At 40.4% G+C, this 17,130-nt stretch overlaps 2 protein-coding genes across 2 annotated transcripts; both read left to right on the top strand.

Moving 5' to 3' along the window:
• Window positions 1–2,263: 2,263 nt before the first annotated feature.
• On the top strand, window positions 2,264–9,186 carry tmem106a (transmembrane protein 106A). The gene is made up of 8 exons (XM_040014340.1): window positions 2,264–2,741; window positions 3,772–3,935; window positions 4,254–4,317; window positions 4,459–4,612; window positions 6,026–6,166; window positions 6,260–6,303; window positions 6,426–6,479; window positions 8,743–9,186. Exons 2-8 carry the CDS (start codon window positions 3,779–3,781, stop codon window positions 8,852–8,854), a joined length of 726 nt encoding a protein of 241 aa, XP_039870274.1. The 5' UTR covers window positions 2,264–2,741; window positions 3,772–3,778; the 3' UTR covers window positions 8,855–9,186.
• Window positions 9,187–11,309: 2,123 nt separating this feature from the next.
• Window positions 11,310–13,809, top strand: arl4d (ADP-ribosylation factor-like 4D). Its single transcript, XM_040014341.1, has 2 exons — window positions 11,310–11,443; window positions 12,392–13,809. The coding sequence occupies exon 2, from the start codon at window positions 12,504–12,506 to the stop codon at window positions 13,107–13,109; it is 606 nt and encodes a 201-aa protein (XP_039870275.1). The 5' UTR covers window positions 11,310–11,443; window positions 12,392–12,503; the 3' UTR covers window positions 13,110–13,809.
• Window positions 13,810–17,130: the final 3,321 nt, after the last annotated feature.

Genomic DNA, 17,130 nt, shown 5'->3' with positions numbered 1-17,130 from the left:
TACACATCCAGTCATTCACACACTGGTGATGGCAAGCTACATTGCAGCCACAGCCACCCTGGCCTCGCCAGACACTGGCGCCACTGGGCCCTCTGCCCACCACTAGTAGGCAACGGGTGAAGTGTCTCGCCCAAGGACACAACGACCGAGACTGTCCAAGCCGGGGCTCGAACTAGCAACCTTCCGATTACAAGGCGAACTCCCAACTCTTGAGCCACAATCGCCTCATAAACCACCAGGAGCTCTATAAACCCCGATTTCTTTAGAAGTAACAGTAGTTAGTGACTTTTACAGTTTAATGACTCAGTGTTAAAACTATGTTAAAATGCATATTACTAAAAAATGCTGTTTTTGTAAACTTCCTTTGTGTTTCAGATGCAACTACAAGTTTTATACAGCTGTAATATTTACACAGTAAACTGCCAATTTTTGCATAGAGATTGTAAGCAAAGGGAAACAGATGATCAGTTAAACTAGATGTACACTCACTAACGCTTTATTAGGTACACTGTGGCATAGATTCAGCTGGAAACATATCTTGGAGATTTTGGTCGACGTTGACATGACAGCATCATATAAGTTGCTGCAGATTTGATGCCTTCACATCATCCAAGACTGTTCCACCACATCCCAGCGTGCTCTACTGAAGATATGATAACTGCAGAGGCCATTTGAGTACATTGACCTCACCGTCATGTTTAAGAAACCAGTTTGAGAATATCTGAGCTTTGTGTCGTGGTGAGGTAGAGTCAGCTGAAAGCAGCCATCAGTTAATATAAAATAAGACGGGTCTGTTTGTTTATACCCATTTCTGAGCTTTCCGTCTAAATCCCACAGCAAATATTCAAACTCATCAGAATGGACAACATTTTTCTAACCTTCTGTTGTCCAATTTCCAGCCTCATGTTCCTGTTCTTAGCCAACAGGAGTGGCCTTCCATGTTGTGTTTCCTTCTCTAGCCTTCTGCAGCCTTCACTACAAGGTTCAACATGTTGTGAATTCAGGGCATTTTCTGTAAACCTTAGAGATGGTTATATGGGAAAACCCCAGTAAATCAGTAGTTTCACTTTTAAAATGAATTTCTTTAGGATCTCATAGAGTCGGTTTTCATATAATGAAGATACTGCTAGAGGTCCAGCACAGGCCCGCACACATCTGCCACTCTAACTGACTCATTTCCTGTTTTAATACATTTTCAAAGACTAATATTTCATATCAAACGCTCACATGCCGCCCACTCAAAACCTCTTCTCTATTGAAACTAGCAACTGCATCCAAAAGCTGTGCCAGCCGGGACAGTTATAGTAAACTGAACTGAAATCTGTGGGTCAATTATGAAACGGCAAATATGGTAGGGAGAAGGGTAACGTCTCTGTCAAATATGGAGTTGTGTTCAAAGGTTGTGGCCACTTGTACAGGATTTGACTGTTTAAAACGTTTGCTAACAAAGCAGGGCATCTGGCAGAGTGGAATGAAATAAGGAACCTGATGTCAGAACACTGTGTTTATTGAAGAGAATATAGCATAAACAGGTTGTGTGTGTCTAGTGTGGGTGCTTAAAGGTGTAAAAACACAACACAAACATACTGTTAAGCCCCAAATGATTCACCCCCCTGCTGTATTTAGGTTTAAAGTCATCTTGTGACATTTTGGAGTGTCCCGCCTTACTCTGATAGAGAATCTGCAGGGAGTTGGAGATTATGGTGTTGACAAAGACGCCTTCCAGCCAAATCCCAGAAGAAACCTGCAAAAAGCTGGTCAGCAGTTTTAAAATTGGTTTGAATGCTTGAACACCAATAAAACTTTTCCACTGATTATTGAGAAGAGTATAAATAATTTTCTAATTGCCATTTTTACTCCTTTTACATTGTTCTGTTATATTTTGAGAGATACCTGCCTTGTTTCCTACTTGTTTCTTGTTTAAATTTAAATCTCTACTAGAATCTAGATCTTTCAGAATAATTTGGGGCTCATTTTATTACATTTAGGCTATGTTTTTATTATGAATTCCTGCGGTCTGTCTAGCTACAGAAATGCGTTTTACTAGAAGAAAATAGGGAGTTGTTTTGTACTCAGAAAGGTGTATTTTTGTTTCCAGCAGACAACTTTTGGAGATGTACAACAATCAGGGCAAATGACATTTTTACAGGACGTCAGTTTGCTCGTTGAAGAAGTGTTATAGTGAGTATTAAAGTTTATATGAATCGAGTTCACACGTGATTATCCTCTTATTGGGCAAAACGTCCTCGGTTTGAGATAATCCGAAACCACGTGAGAACAAGAAATGTAAATCATTTTCTGTTGTAACCCACAAACTGAACGGTAATGTGTTTCACAAAAGTAAAACGTCACTATTCCACGTCTAGTTGTTTGGAGCTGGATCCGGTCTCCCTGCCCAGTGCGCGCTCCCGACGCAGGGGAAACAAATTCGGTCGTAAATAACGACCATGGCACGACACAACGTTAAAGATAGTTCACGTTAGCTGATATGCAAATTATTGTGTCAGCACCCAGTTGAATAGCTTATGGTATGATAGTAGGGCTGGATAATAGTACATGTGATCAGGAAATGAGTGACACATAAAAAGACAAGGAAGTGTTGCACTCAGTACATTGTGTGTGTATATGAAGCTGCTGCACCACGGTCTTAATGTAGCTTCTGAAAAAGCTGAATCATAAAGGAGCTAGCAGCGTTTATGTGCTCACCCTGAATGATATTTGGACTTGTTGTGAGCTGTGAGGTGAGTTTGCAGAGGATGAGGTTTTTAACTTAATTTGTATTGCATATAAAATTGTGATTTTGTTAAATTAATAATACATTTAATAATTTTAGACTTCAGAATCATCCATTACGTTTAGGAGTAATACTTTCAGTCGTTTATTTCTTAATTAGTGTTTAAATACTTGTTTACACTCAAGCCTTGCACAGTAACGATCAGTCTTTCATATACAGCAGATACAATTTGTAATCTCCACTCACAGAAATCTAAATAAACCATTTTATTTTATTTTATTTCAAATAAATTCTTTTCTTCACTTATCTAGTTGATTATACCTAAAGTTTATAGAGTCACAGGATACTGAGTAATAGAACAAGATATTTGCATTTTCATATAGAAATAAGTTTAAAATATGTAATTTAAAGGCAAAAATTGTAATTCATATTCAGCTTATGACTGAGTGCAAACTGTTTCTAAAACACAGAGCACACTGTTGTTTTAGTGTGGCTTTATGGAGACTTCCTGCTTACTTGTGCCTCCGCAGGACAGCGCAAACCAAACACAACAAACCAGTTTAACATCTGTCATCTGAGTTCAAATGTCTTGACTTCTTCCTATCTATCTATCTATCTATCTATCTATCTATCTATCTATCTATCTATCTAGATAGATAGATAGATAGATAGATAGATAGATAGATCTTGACCACCATCTGTTTACTAGGGGCAACCAATCAGAGAAAGGTTAGTTGAAAGTTGGTTTTGTCATGTGAATTGAGGGTCTTCAGGAAGGCCTGGTATAATGATTTTGAACTTCAAAAGCTACTCTAGTACAAATAAGCATAAAAAGCATTGTTTAAAACACCCACACTGTAGATTCTGCTCACATCCTAACATGTATTGCAGTAATAAGCATCATTTATTGGTCATTTCAAGGTTTGTGAGGGAGGTGAGTAACAGCTGACTGGGCAACAGTCACTTCTGTTTACTGCGAGTTATAAACTGTGGTTTCTGCCCTTTTAACATGCTCTTTACTGGATGTTTTCTTTCAGGAGTGCTATGGTGGCACAGCAGCAAAATAAAGGAGATCCTGATGTAACAAAAAAGATGGAGAAGGTGAAAGGAATGAAGCACTTTCCTCCATATGGTAGCATGGATGAAAACACAACAGGGGACAACTGCCCCACATGCCGTGGCACTGGCCGAATCCCCAGAGGTTGGCCTTTTTTTGTGAAGAAAAATCTGCTTTTATCTGTCTTTACTGTCAATTTTCCACTGTTTTAACTGGAGTTTTAAGGCTTTGACATCATTGTCTGCTGAATGCTTCCCATGCATGATAAAAACTAGAGGAACCAGTCGTGAAAAACTGACACGGTGTTTACTTCTTCTTCTCCAAATTACTTTCATTTCACATTTAATAGCAAGTTGACTGAAGGAGTCTTAAAAACATGGCTATGTGCTGGTGTCAGCTAAGATACTTTCACATCATTTCTGTGGTAAGAACAAAACCTTTATTTCCATCTTGTACTGGCAGGACAAGAAGACCAGCTCGTTGCCGTCATACCGTGTAATGATGTAAGGCTGAAACCCAGACGCACGTAAGGAGTAGAGCAGTACATGAATGTGTGTGTGTGAGGGGTGCTTTTACAGTTTTGAACAAGCGAGTTGGAAATATTTTTGTGTTTATGGTTTGCACTGTTGCTCTATTTAAAATGTAATTTTGCATATCCCTGTTTCAGGAAGCTGCATGTCTGCATCTCCATGGGCCTGTGTCTCCTTATTTGCTGTCTGATCCTCTTTTTCCTCTTCCCACGGAGTGTCACCCTCACCCCAGTGTCTGTACAATCAGTCACAGTATACTTCATCCCAGATGAAGTTAAAATGGACGTCACAGTAAGTAATTTGAAAACCACTCTGCTCATCAGTAGTTTTGGTGTTACAGTAACCAAAAAACTTCCCCAAAAAACACTGTATGCAGCCAAACATCTGGGCAGCACTTAATGTTTCTAGGTGGGCATTAGCATCCCAGTTATGAGGCTAATCAGAGATAGTCCGATAATTCAAATGATGACTGGCTTGATCACCGTTTTTGAGATACCACAAAGTCAGTTTAGTTAAATTTTAAATATGGGCATGTGAAAAAACAATGTTAAATATTAAAGTTCATGACAGTAAATTAGAAAAATATGAGTTGTTCCCAGGAGAAAACCTATTCTCTGTGACCAGAACATGGCAACATGTCTTGAGTTAAGATTTAAGACTCCTAGAACAATGTCCTTTGGCTAGATGCACAACTTGGGCCAAATTCAGTCCCACAACAAGACAATTATCCCAAACACACCAGCAGATCTACAGCAGAATACATGAAAAAGAAAACATTTAGGTGTCGCAGTGGCCTAGTCAAAGTCCTCAACCTGACTGAAATGTTGTGGGAGGAGCTTAAGAGAGCTGAGCATAAACAAATGCCTTCAAACCTCAATGAACTGAATAGAAAATGTAAGATGGGGTTTGTGAATATCTGCCCAGCTTAATTAAGTGTAACTAGTAAACTACAGTATATATATGCTTGTCTGCTTTGATGACAGACTTCCTCCTATTACTGTGGATTTGTCATGCAGTGTCTCTGCCCTCTTTTACCCACATCTCTGCAAATCTGTTAACAAAGGAAGGAGGTGACCTCTGAACCTTCTGCCGTGATAAACATTAGGCAACTGGATTTTGAGAGTCAATAAATATCTGAAAATGACTCACCTTTGTAACATGTTTTAAAATAACATGAACGTCAAGTTCTAACTGATGACTCATGTATGTCCTGCAGACGTTGCTTCCCATTATAGCTGTTGCACCATTGGTTGCATTAGACTATGGCTAAGAGGAGCTATGCTAAACCCTGCTTGGCTCTAAGCATGCTTTTTTTTTATCTCTGAAAATGGACATTAGAAAATGGGACTGACACTTTTGAAGTTGGGATTAATATTTCTGAATTCTTGGTGACCGATTTTATATAAAAATATGTAGAATTAGTTGGAAACAAGCAGCATAACATAACTAGTGTGTGTTAACAAGTGGAGGTCCCTCATACATAGCTGTAAACGAGTTAAGCCATATTTTTACAACCACATTTTTTATTGCCTCTATCAAAACACTATCCACAAAGAAGCACTTGCGTTGCATTCACATGACAGATGGTGCAGTAGGTCACTGCCCCACTTAGATGGTGGGGCACTTAAAATTCCCAGACACTTTTTAATAATGCACAGGTGTGTCGGTTGCACTTGACTTGTGGATTTTTTTTTCCTTTTGCAGAATCTCATCAACATCACCAACAATAACTACTATTCAGTTCAGATTGTCGACTTCAGCATTCAGGCTGTGGTTGGTCAAACAGTCATGGGAAAGAACAAGATCACTAATATGACCGCAATCGAGCCCAGATCACTGAAATCTGTAAGTTTCAGACTGGATAACAGGTCCTGTTGATATCCAGCATTTGTCATGTGTTTAACATCTTATCTCTGTGTCCTCTGATATAATTTACAGAATGTAATTTCAGTTGGCCTGGATATTAAAGATGAAGGCATAGTGTAAGAAAGAAATCTTTGTTCTCAGCACATAACATCAAAAAACATCTCAAGATAAAAACGATTAGAGTCCATTGTTGTTGTTTAAATGTCTGACTTCAGCACAATGTGTTCATGTCTTTCAGCTCTTACTGCAAGTCAAGCAGCATCAAGATTCACACCTTATTTCTGGAGCTTCAGTAAGTGTCAACCTCTGTCAGCGGAAGAGGCAGAGACACTTTTGAGTTTTTTAAACCCACAATGTTAAAAGCTTCACTTTTCCGCTGTGCACAAAAACCACAACCACAAAATTATTTTTCTTCACAAAGCCAAAGTCGAATCTTTTAATCTGAAGGACATGAAAGGTCTTCCTGGAAGTCTAGTTTTTCCTTTGAAATTCAGTGAACTTGGAATTAAACCACAGGACAGTCACAGTGCTGCTATTGAGGAGCTGCTTTTTACCTTAAATGTGTTCGAGAGAAATGTGCTCATTCAGTGATTTCAGTGGCTCATAACTTTGATGCTAACTGGACTAATTAAGAGACAGGTAGCACAGTTTGTGGTGGCAAGAATGTCCTATGTTTGAATCTACCGGCTAACCAGGACCTTTCTGTGTGGGGAGATTCGTGGGTTTAGGTTAATTTATGATTTGAAACTGGCGGTGGGTGTGAATGGTTGTGCGCTTGTCTGTTAGCTGTGTGAGAAAATGGTGAATTGTCCAGATGTGTACCTTATGATATTCTGGGGTGGGCTCCAGCCCCCTCGCGTACTACCCTGAGTTTCATAAACAGATGGACAGAATAAAGTTCAAATAGATTGTACTGACTACATGTACATGTTGTTTTTAAGTTGCTTAAAAAAAGGAAACCAAACAGCATTCGTCACAGTCATGGTGATGGTCGGCAACAATATTCATGTAGGCATTTAAATGGTGCTCGATTGTTACCAAGGGGCCCAAAGTATAACAAGAAACTATCCTCTACACCACTGTGTTGATATAAGTCAGGATGGATCCATGCGTTCATCCTTTCATGTTGTTTACACCAAATTGTGACTCTACCACGTGAATGTAACAGCAGGAACCGAAACTCATCAGACCAGGCAATGTTTGTCCTCTGTGGTCCAATTTTGGTGGGAATGGTAGCCTCAGTTTCCTGTTCTCAGTTAAACTCCAGTGTGGATTGTGCCACACTGGGTAGCAGGGTAGCTCGGTAGCACACCTTTTGGGCTGCTGTGGTATCCCATCTGCTTCAATATGTGGTCTGTTGCACAGTCAGAGGTGCCTTCATGCACACCTTGGTTGATTCTAACGAATGATTTTGAATTACAGCCTAGTAACATCTGGCTCCAACAAATATGCCACATTCAAAGCAACTTGTTCAGATGTTGGTGGCTCCGTAGTGTAGTGGTTTACAAATTCACCCGAGTAACAGATCCTCCGTTTAATCCTGGGAAGAGACAGAAATCCCTTTGGGGAGATTTGGCATAAAAAAGAAATCTGCCAACTTAAAACATATGGAGCTACCTGCTGTGAGAAGCCTTGTGAATAAGGGAGCATCTTAAAGCAGCTTTCTTCTATATTCTGATGCTCAGTGTGAACTTCAGCAGGTCATCTTAACCATGTCCACATGCTTAAAGGCTGCTGTGATATTGGGTCAAAGAGCAGTTGAACATTTGTACTTAAAAAAGTGGCTGATGAGTGTATTTTCGAGCATTTTTCAGTCCTCACCACTTCATAAGAACGAGAGCTATCCACAGGAATCACATTTTTGCTCAGCATTTGAGCATCAGTAACGTGTGATATATCGCAGTTTCAACAGCAAAAATGCACTAACTTAATGTCTGTGATGTACAGAAACAGACAAAAAGGATTGGTAATCTGGGTGATTTATCTGTTTTCTGATAATTCACTGCAGAAACCTTTGAAAAGTGAATGCAAAGTATCATGTCACTGTGTGGGATGGGTGGCTGTTCAAAACAAGCTGCAGAAAATGAAAACTCTTCCTTTTATCTTCATTTTGGATCCTTCTGTGCAAAAATAATTTCTTATATAGTCATATTTTGACACTCTGGAGTTTGGTATTTTATTGAAGGCATGCCAAAGTTTGTGCCCTAGAAAAAGAATCAGCTGATTCTTAGGAAGGTCAAGTGGGATTTTATTTCATCTTAGATTTGTTTGATTTGTTTGGAAAGACTCACGAGCTGGTTGCTAGCTTTGTCTGTCAGCTGTTTATTGCTGGCTACGCAGAGCACAGCGGGTTTATTGCAGCTCTTTTGGCTGATGTGGCTGAAAACAAAGCCAATGAGAGAATCAGTTTGGATGTAACAGCTAAAAGACACTAAAATGCTCCTAGAGTTGAAGGGAACGCCCATCAATAAATCCAGAATTATAACGAAGTCAAAAAAAATTAGCACAGACGTGAAATATGAAAATGTAACAAAGATGTTTTTTTCTTTTTTCAGAATGACAATGAATATTTCGTATCTCTCGCACACGGAGCAGCTGTCCGTGGAGACCTTTGAGTATATTGACTGTGGCACCAATTCAACAATTCCACATCCTGTGAGAATATGACTTCAGTGTACTGAATCTGCTGTTTATACACGATAACTGCTCTCTTTTGTTTTAACACATAATAAGACTTTAAATTAATCACTACAGTGTTATAATGTAAAAATATTGACGCTTCAAACATGCATGTGTGTAAAATGCACAAAGAAGTTGCAGAGCATTGTGCGAAATGAGCACAATTTGTGAAATGTAAAAATTATTTTGAAGTCATACCAATTTTAAATTGTCTTTAAATTTGTGTGTGTGCACGCGAACACGTGTTTACTACTGTGTTGACCATAGATCTCCTTATTGTTTGTCATTTGCACTTTATTAAACTGTGAAGGTTAATGTTACATATTATATGTTTTCATTTTTTCCCTCATTCATTGCTTCTTCATGTTATTTTAAACACTAAAAGGGTGTGAGCAGGTTGTCTTGAGGTCAGCTTTCCATTGTCACACTATAGTGCATATTTATATAGCTAACTTAAATTTTTTAATACAGAAAAATATGCAGGTAAAATGTTTAATTTCTAAACTTAGAAGCATAAACCAAAGTTACAATCTCGTTTTAAGGTCTTGTGTGATAGTCCTTGGACAGTCATGTGACAGTCACATGGCTCTGTGCAGTCCTGTGAAACCTTTACTGCTTTGATAGGAACTGAGAGGGAAGCAGTAGCAGCTGGGTGCTGCTAATCAAATGCATTTGACTAACTGATCATCAGCAAGTGTGACCAGCTTTATAAAAGAAGACGTTTTGGCTGTGTTCTGGTCTGAAGCAATCAGGTGTGTGTTATCACAATGGCACTAAGGAAAGACAATTGTTGCTGCCTACAAACCTGGAGAGAATTATAAGGTCAGTCCATCATTCTACAGTGAGAAAGATTATTCATAAGTGGAAAACACTGAAGACAACTGACAATATTTCTAGGACTGGACATCCCAGGAAATTAACCCCAAGCTCAGACCGCGCAGCATTCAGAGAAACTGCAAAAGTGCCAAGAGCTACATCCCAGACTCAGCAGGGCTCAGTTAACATGTTAAAAGTATGATAGTAAAATTAGAGACATACTTATTAAGTATGACCGGTCTGGAAGGGTTTCTAGAAGAAATTGATTTAAAAAACAACACTGCAGCACAGCTTAGGTTTGCAAAGTTACATTTGAAGAAAACCACAAGACTTCAGGAACAATGTGCTTTTTACAGACGAGACCGAAGTGGAGATGTTTGGTTACAATTCAGAGTGCAGAGTCGAACCAAAACCAAACACAGCACATCGGCACAAAGATCTCATACCCACTGTCAGCACGGTGGTGGAGGGGTTATGTCTTGGGTTTGTTTTGCAGCCATTGGACCTGAGCACCATCAGTGAGTCCACCATGAACTTCTCTGTATACCAACATATTCTAGAGTCAAATGCGGGGTCATCTGCCCAAGCTACTGTATCACAGGGTGTACTTAGTTATTTACCCATCATTGTTATTTCATCTGCTGTTCTCCGAATCCTTTTGGTTTTAGTGAGTATGCTTTCTGTCATGTTTTTAACTAGAGCTAATTAAAAAGTATAAATTGTCTAAATATGTACGATAAAAATATATGTTTTTTTCACTTTCCAAACCCAGTGTCCGCCCTATCTACAGTAAGTCACCAATACTTTTCTCCTGCTCTGTCATTGACTCTACACAAGGTGGACCCAAAGTATCATTGCAGAGTGATACTCTATGGGCACACACTTCACGCAGTAGTATGACATGCAAATATTATGGCACTTTGGGCACTCTGGAGTCTCTGTAAGTTAATGGTCTAACCTGAACCACTGCAAGTGTGAAAATTCCAGTAAAGCCAATAAATACTCAAATTTAATTTTTTAACAGTACTGCTGTTACTGGGGTGGGGATCAGACCAATACATGTGAAGATATTTCTCGAGCGAGTTAACTAGCAAGTTGTTTGAAATCATTAATTTAACCAGGTTGTTCCACTGACCTCTTTTTTTCAAAAGAGACCCATTAACAAGAGGCAGATTAAAAATATATAATACATGTAAAATGCATGCCCACAAATTCTGAAAAGCATATGCAAGACTTTTTGCAGACACACAAATGACCATTTCAAATGTTTTGGTTATGTTTAATGTGAGATTTACAGCAAACTTTGTCATCTGTTATCACACCCAGGAATTGAATTTTATTCACTCTATGTTCACAACCTCTTAAGACTAAAGGAACGTGGTCAAACTCACTTGTGTATTTGAAATTACACTTGTTCTTCTTGTGTAGATGTTTTATGAATGCATTTTCACTTGCTCACACTTGAAGAAAGAGTAACACTGGGGGGTGTTTTACTGTATTAATTTTTATATGCACGTTATTATGCATCAGTGTTTGCTGGTCATGACAGGCCGAATGCACGCAATTCACTGCTGCGCCAGCAGGGGGCGCGGAGCAGCAGCCCTCCAGGTGGCCGTGACGTCACCCGGGCTTAAGGTGCCGTGCGCTCGAGTCTCTCCGGAGCTTCTCAGTGCTGCTGGAGGAGAACACGAAGATCGCTTGTTGTGAACTATGGCCGTGTTTATCGCTTGTGGATGATGATTTCACCGAACATCTAAAAAGGTAGGAAGGTTTTTAAATATGCAGAGGAGAGGTCAGGCTCGGTTTTCAATGCTGGGATTCGTGCAGGCTCTGCAAACTGCATGCATGTTTTATTTTCCTATCCTATCCAATCAATCCAATATATCAGGATTCCTACAAGCGCAATAGGTAGACGATGTTGAAGTTCTTAAATTTATTTGAGGTATATCGATCAGGATAAACACGTCGTCACATGAAGTAGATGGTGAGATTTCATGCAGGAGAGGGAGAAAACTGGAGAAAAAGGTGGATTATTCCTCATACACACACACAGACACACATATATACACACAGTCATACAACGAGGTTATAAAAACATCTGTCAATAAACATGACAGGGCAATGCTTGTGCAAGCTGAGTACAGCTGGATGAAAGTCTTTGCACACTGTATTATTATTTTTATTTTTTTTGGGGGGGGGGGGTCAAAGTGAAAAATAAAAACAAAAAAACAAGGTAAAACCTGCCCTTGTAAACATGTAATGGTTTTATTTAGTCCAAACAGCAGCTGTTTGATGGGTATCAGGATGTCAACAACAACCGGATTAGTGCAGCTGAAGGAGTCCTTATAGGCAGTCAGCAGAGAGACCCCCTGAATACATGTTATCCATCGGCTGCATTCAAATCAATCTGGCCCAGGAAAAGCCCTTCAGGTTTAACAATCTTAAGAGGATTAACCCTTAGCAAATAAGAAACTACATTACCTCAGACACCAGCTAACTAATGTTTAGCTCTGTAATGTGGCACATTTATAGTTTGAAATCTAAAATTTCAAATTTTGAAGACACACACACTGCTATTTTAAAGTAAGTAATCTCGGTAGTAGCGAAACATTTTAAGTGCAGCTTGGTTTGCAAACATTCCTTAAACACCCATTGTCTTTTAATTAAATGTTAACCCAGCCTGTGTGTGTGTGTGTGTGTTTTGATAAGGCCTCCAGCACCATCTGATCTTGGACAGGGACCAAATGCCAATCCACTGAGAACGGATTAAAACAGGAATCTTTCACCTCACCTAAGTAGGTGTGAATTGCTGGCTGGAGTCATGGGGAACCAGCTGACTGATATCGCTCCCAGCACGCCGTTCCTGCCAAGCTTCCAGTGCCTACACGTGGTCGTCATTGGCCTCGATTCGGCCGGAAAAACCTCTCTGCTCTACAGGCTCAAACTCAAGGAGTTTGTCAAAACAATCCCAACCAAGGGCTTCAACACAGAGAAGATCAAAGTGGCAGTTGGGGCATCTCGTGGAATAAACTTCCAGATTTGGGATGTGGGTGGGCAGGACAAGCTGCGTCCGCTCTGGAAGTCCTACACTCGCAGGACAGACGGGATGGTGTTTGTGGTGGACTCCACCGAGGTGGAGCGAATGGAGGAGGCCAAAGTGGAGCTCCATAAGATCACCCGCACGTCAGAGAATCAGGGAGTCCCGGTGCTAATTCTCGCCAACAAACAGGACCTGGACTCGGCCTTGTCTGTGAGCGAGGTGGAGAAGCTGCTCTCTGTTCATGAACTGAGCATGTACACGCTGTATCACGTGCAGAGCTGCAGCGCTGTGGACGGTCAGGGGCTCCAGCTGGGCTTGGAGAAACTCTATGAGATGATCCTGAAGAGGAAGAAGATGGTGAAGCACAACAGGAACAGGAAGAGATGAACTACCGGTTCACACTGTGGACTTTATACACCAGAGATTTATACACTGCTCAGATGCTTCCAGGCTTAATGGTCCTCTTTAATGGGAAAGCAATTTGTGCCAACAAAACAACAATTACACACGGCCTGAGGGTCCGGAGAAATGGATTTGCTCATAATAACTGAAACGGTATTGACATTGTTTTTGTTCTGCAGCTGTCCTTAGACAGCTTATAGATTTAAGGAAACCTTGAAGCAGTTAGTCCTCACTAAGTGCTTTTCTACACTTGTTTTAAAGAAGATTTCTGAGAAGACACTTGCCTGCTCACTTTAGGACTCACAGAGGGCCACATTCCCATTTGATGAAGAAGATTTACTTAAAATGACGTTCTTATATTCCTCGAAAGGCTTGCACAGATTCTGTACCACTAAATTGCTGTTTTTCTTCCACAATGTACTGATCTTTTTTCAAAATATTTATTCAGTGTATATGTATTTGTACTGGACAGAGGCTCCTTTTTCTTTTTTGTAAATGAACAGCGTCCAGCGCTCACTTAGCACCAATGATATTTAGTTTAATTCCTAACAGATCCTAAGTGCATTCCCTTCATAGACACATATATATACAAATTTAGCTACCACTGTATAATTATACTGTTTTTACAAATTGTAATTTTTTTGTAAACTGAAGACTTAATAAACCTAGCACTGTACAGAACATACATTGCTATCTTTGTATTTTGAAGGTAGTTGATAGGGATGAGTTAAACTTTTTGGATTACATGGCACGCATAATCTCTCAGCTCTAAATTCACCTCAATGTTGAGATTTTCTGGCCACTTCTACAGTGATATTTGAACATCATCTGTAGCCGTGACTTTAATGTCCAAGTGGATTCAATGATCGAATCAAAATATTGCAGGTAACCTCGAAAAACACTCGGTGAAAACACATTTTATTGTAACTGACAATTAGATAAACTAATATTATTCATGGACAGCAGATTTGGCATAGTTATCCATCATTAATCACTATTTGGCGTGATTGGACAGACAAGCATGCTTTGTTAACTATAATTAAACTGCAGCCATGACTCACTGTTGATGCATTTGTATGTATGAAAAATAAGTCCTGCTGATGTTTGCGCAACTTGGGAAACACTTGAGAAGTGTTTGGGAAAGAGGCTGGGAAGCCTTGATAAAGTTGTGGCCCCGGGGCCTGTGATATCTTAATATGCCTCTGCTACCTGCTGAGCACCAAACAGCACTAAGCACCTAAAGAAACATATTTCCCCCAGGACTTGGCAGACGGAGCTGAAAGACAGTGAATATTAAATTTCCTCTGTTGACACACACAAAAGAGAAAATACATCAACCAATGCATATTGATGCCAGAATAATTAATTTGCCAAAAATCTGCATTAGTCCCCCGAAATCTAGTATCAAACAAGCTTTAGTTAGTATTTCTTTACATCAAATATTTGCTACCTTAACAGATGATACCATTTCAGTGCTCTTACCAAAATAGGGGGGAGGATCTCCTCCTCTTCCCCTCCCCCACACAAGACCAAACAATCCGTTTAGTTGGATTTCCACCTACTGCTGACAGTTTAATTGCATCAATTAGTGGTGAGACGGCTCAGAGGTGAGCTGGTTGAGTTGTGCTGTTGATTTTGTGGTCATGTGGGGCTGGATCACCTGAGGCCATCTGTACAGCAGATGCTCTGTTGCACTCTTGCTGGAAGTCAAGTGGACTGTAGCCATCTCGTCTTACTACTTATTTTAATGTTAGTCTCACATTTATGTGTTTAGTGACCCTGGGATGAAATAAAATAAATAATATCACTGGTAAAAAAGCATTTCAAAGAATGGCAAAAAATATCTGGCATCTTGAATCGAGTCAAAGGATACGTGAGCTTCTTGTCTCTTGCTGTCACAAATATGAGAAACCTGTTTTCATAAATCCAGGAGATAAATAAGAAAAACGCAGAGACCTTTTCTTTTATTTAAATTTCACTATACTGGCATTTTAAGAGTTTTTGCACTCTGTTTCTGATGTGTCATCTAACAGTTCATCGTTACTGTAGCAAATATCAGAAATGTTCCATTGTACTTAATACTAGCTCTGATCACACACTGTATATAAAAGATAGGTGTCACCATTATGATGTCACCCGCTGCTTTCTAGACTCCGTATGCTGAAACCTCAGCATCACCATTTTGGCCACTGTCACCGATCCCAAAGATTTATATGAGAGGGTGGAGTGCTAAGTTTCCAGCTAATGTGGATGGTTTTTAATCACACAGTATTCCATATTATTTGTCAGATAATCTATTAAAAATGCCCCATAAGGCACCAACAGCAAAAATGCAGTGAAGAAGTTCAGTTTAATATCTCAAAGTAGTGGAAGGAAGGCCTAACGGACCCTGATTGGCTCCATCTGCCTGTGTCAGGACACCTGCCAATTAAAGCAGTCGTGCTAATAACTCTAGTGTTCAGGTGGATGAGTTAGAAGAAAGCTATCAGTCATTATCCAAAAACATACCTTATACAAGCTGTTAACATACTTTATAATGTTCTATTGCAGGCCTCTTTAGCTAGTGTTTGACTCACATTTGCAGCTAGCCTTTGGTGGCCAGTAGTGGAAAAAAGTTTTTGGCACTTCAGAGTCGGCTTCATTTTCCCACTTGGTGTTAATCCTCTCTTAAGTTGCCATTCAGCTACGCGTGGGTGTGCTCCTGGCCTGTATTTGTCTTGCCTGACATGATGAGATAATGACTTGTTACCTATTCGCGTGCCGCCCGCTGAGTGTTCTTAAACGCTCAATGTCAAGCCGCACTTGCGTGCACTTAAGCACGTGCATGTCCATTATGACAAGAAACCCGCGCACCCACACGAGCACCCGTGCGCATCTTGACTTGTGTGACCTCACCGTCCCTATTATTCAAAACGGTGAGCTCATTAAAAGTTTCAAGGATGTGTTGCAGCATCATCCTGACACAGCAGCTGGTCGCTGAATAAATTTGCATCATAATGCGGTGTTTTCAACAGCTGAGACACATTCTGGGCATTTGGAGACATCAGTCAGCCAATGAAAAACAAAAAGTATGTGGCTGAGCTTATCTCCTCAGATAAGCCATACAATGAGGCGATGGGAAACTGTTGTTGAAGCTAGGTTAAGAAGACAGGTGACAATCTGTAGGCAGCAGTATGGCTTCATGCCATAAAAGAGCAGATGGAGAAGTATAGAGAAGGTCGTACGGAGTTGCTGTTTTTGCGGATCTAGAGAAAGCATATGTGGACCTGTGGTACTGCACGAGAAAATCAGGATTGGCAGAGCAGTATGTGAGGGTCATGTAGGATTGCAAGACAGTGGTAAGGTGTGCAGTGGGAGTGACAGATGGATTCAAGGTCGGGGTAAGATTACATCAGGGAGGGTCTCTGAGCCCCTTCTTGTTTGCTGTGGTGTTAGACAGGTTGACAGATTATGTCAGGCAGGAGTCTCCGTGGACTATGATGTTTTCAGATGACATCTGTAGTGAGAGTAGGGAGCAGGTGGAAGAGAGCCTGGAGAGGTGGAGGTATACATGGGAGAGAAGAGAAATGAAAGTGAGTAGAAACAAGACAGAATACATCATGTGTGTGAATGAAAGGGAGACGAGCGTAACAGTGATTTATGTGAGTAGAGCTGGCGAAGGGAGATGAGCTTAAATACCGGACAGTGCACAAAAGAAGTGAAGAAGGGAGCTCAGTCAGGGAGAAGTGGGCGGAGATGAGTGTCAGTGGTGATTTGTGACAGAAGGATAGCAGTGAAATAGAAGGTTTACAAGATCGCAAAGAAACCTGCTGTGATGTGTGGTTTGGAAATGTAGTGAAGGAGGACATGCAGAGGACTGGTGTGACAGAGGACGCTAGGGGTAACGTGAGGTGAAGGATGACGGTCCACTGTGGCGATTGCTAAAGGGACCAGCTGAACAAAGAAGAGGAAAAACAGAAGACAACTATGACGCCAGTAAGGCACAATGCTGTCGTGCCCACAGTCT

This window comes from Simochromis diagramma, unplaced genomic scaffold (genome assembly GCF_900408965.1).
Source record: "Simochromis diagramma unplaced genomic scaffold, fSimDia1.1 OVJJ01000669.1, whole genome shotgun sequence".
NCBI lineage: Eukaryota > Metazoa > Chordata > Actinopteri > Cichliformes > Cichlidae > Simochromis > Simochromis diagramma.
Note: the sequence above shows the minus strand (reverse complement) of the source record. Positions and strands in the feature narration are given on the sequence as shown.

Excerpts from the sequence above, each read along its gene's own strand:
- tmem106a (XM_040014340.1), top strand. The coding sequence starts at position 3,779 with ATGGTGGCACAGCAGCAAAATAAAGGAGATCCTGATGTAACAAAAAAG. Across the intron at positions 3,936-4,253 it reads CACTGGCCGAATCCCCAGAG|GACAAGAAGACCAGCTCGTT; the intron begins GTTGGCCTTTTT and ends TTGTACTGGCAG. Across the intron at positions 6,480-8,742 it reads ACCTTATTTCTGGAGCTTCA|AATGACAATGAATATTTCGT; the intron begins GTAAGTGTCAAC and ends TTCTTTTTTCAG.
- arl4d (XM_040014341.1), top strand. The coding sequence starts at position 12,504 with ATGGGGAACCAGCTGACTGATATCGCTCCCAGCACGCCGTTCCTGCCA.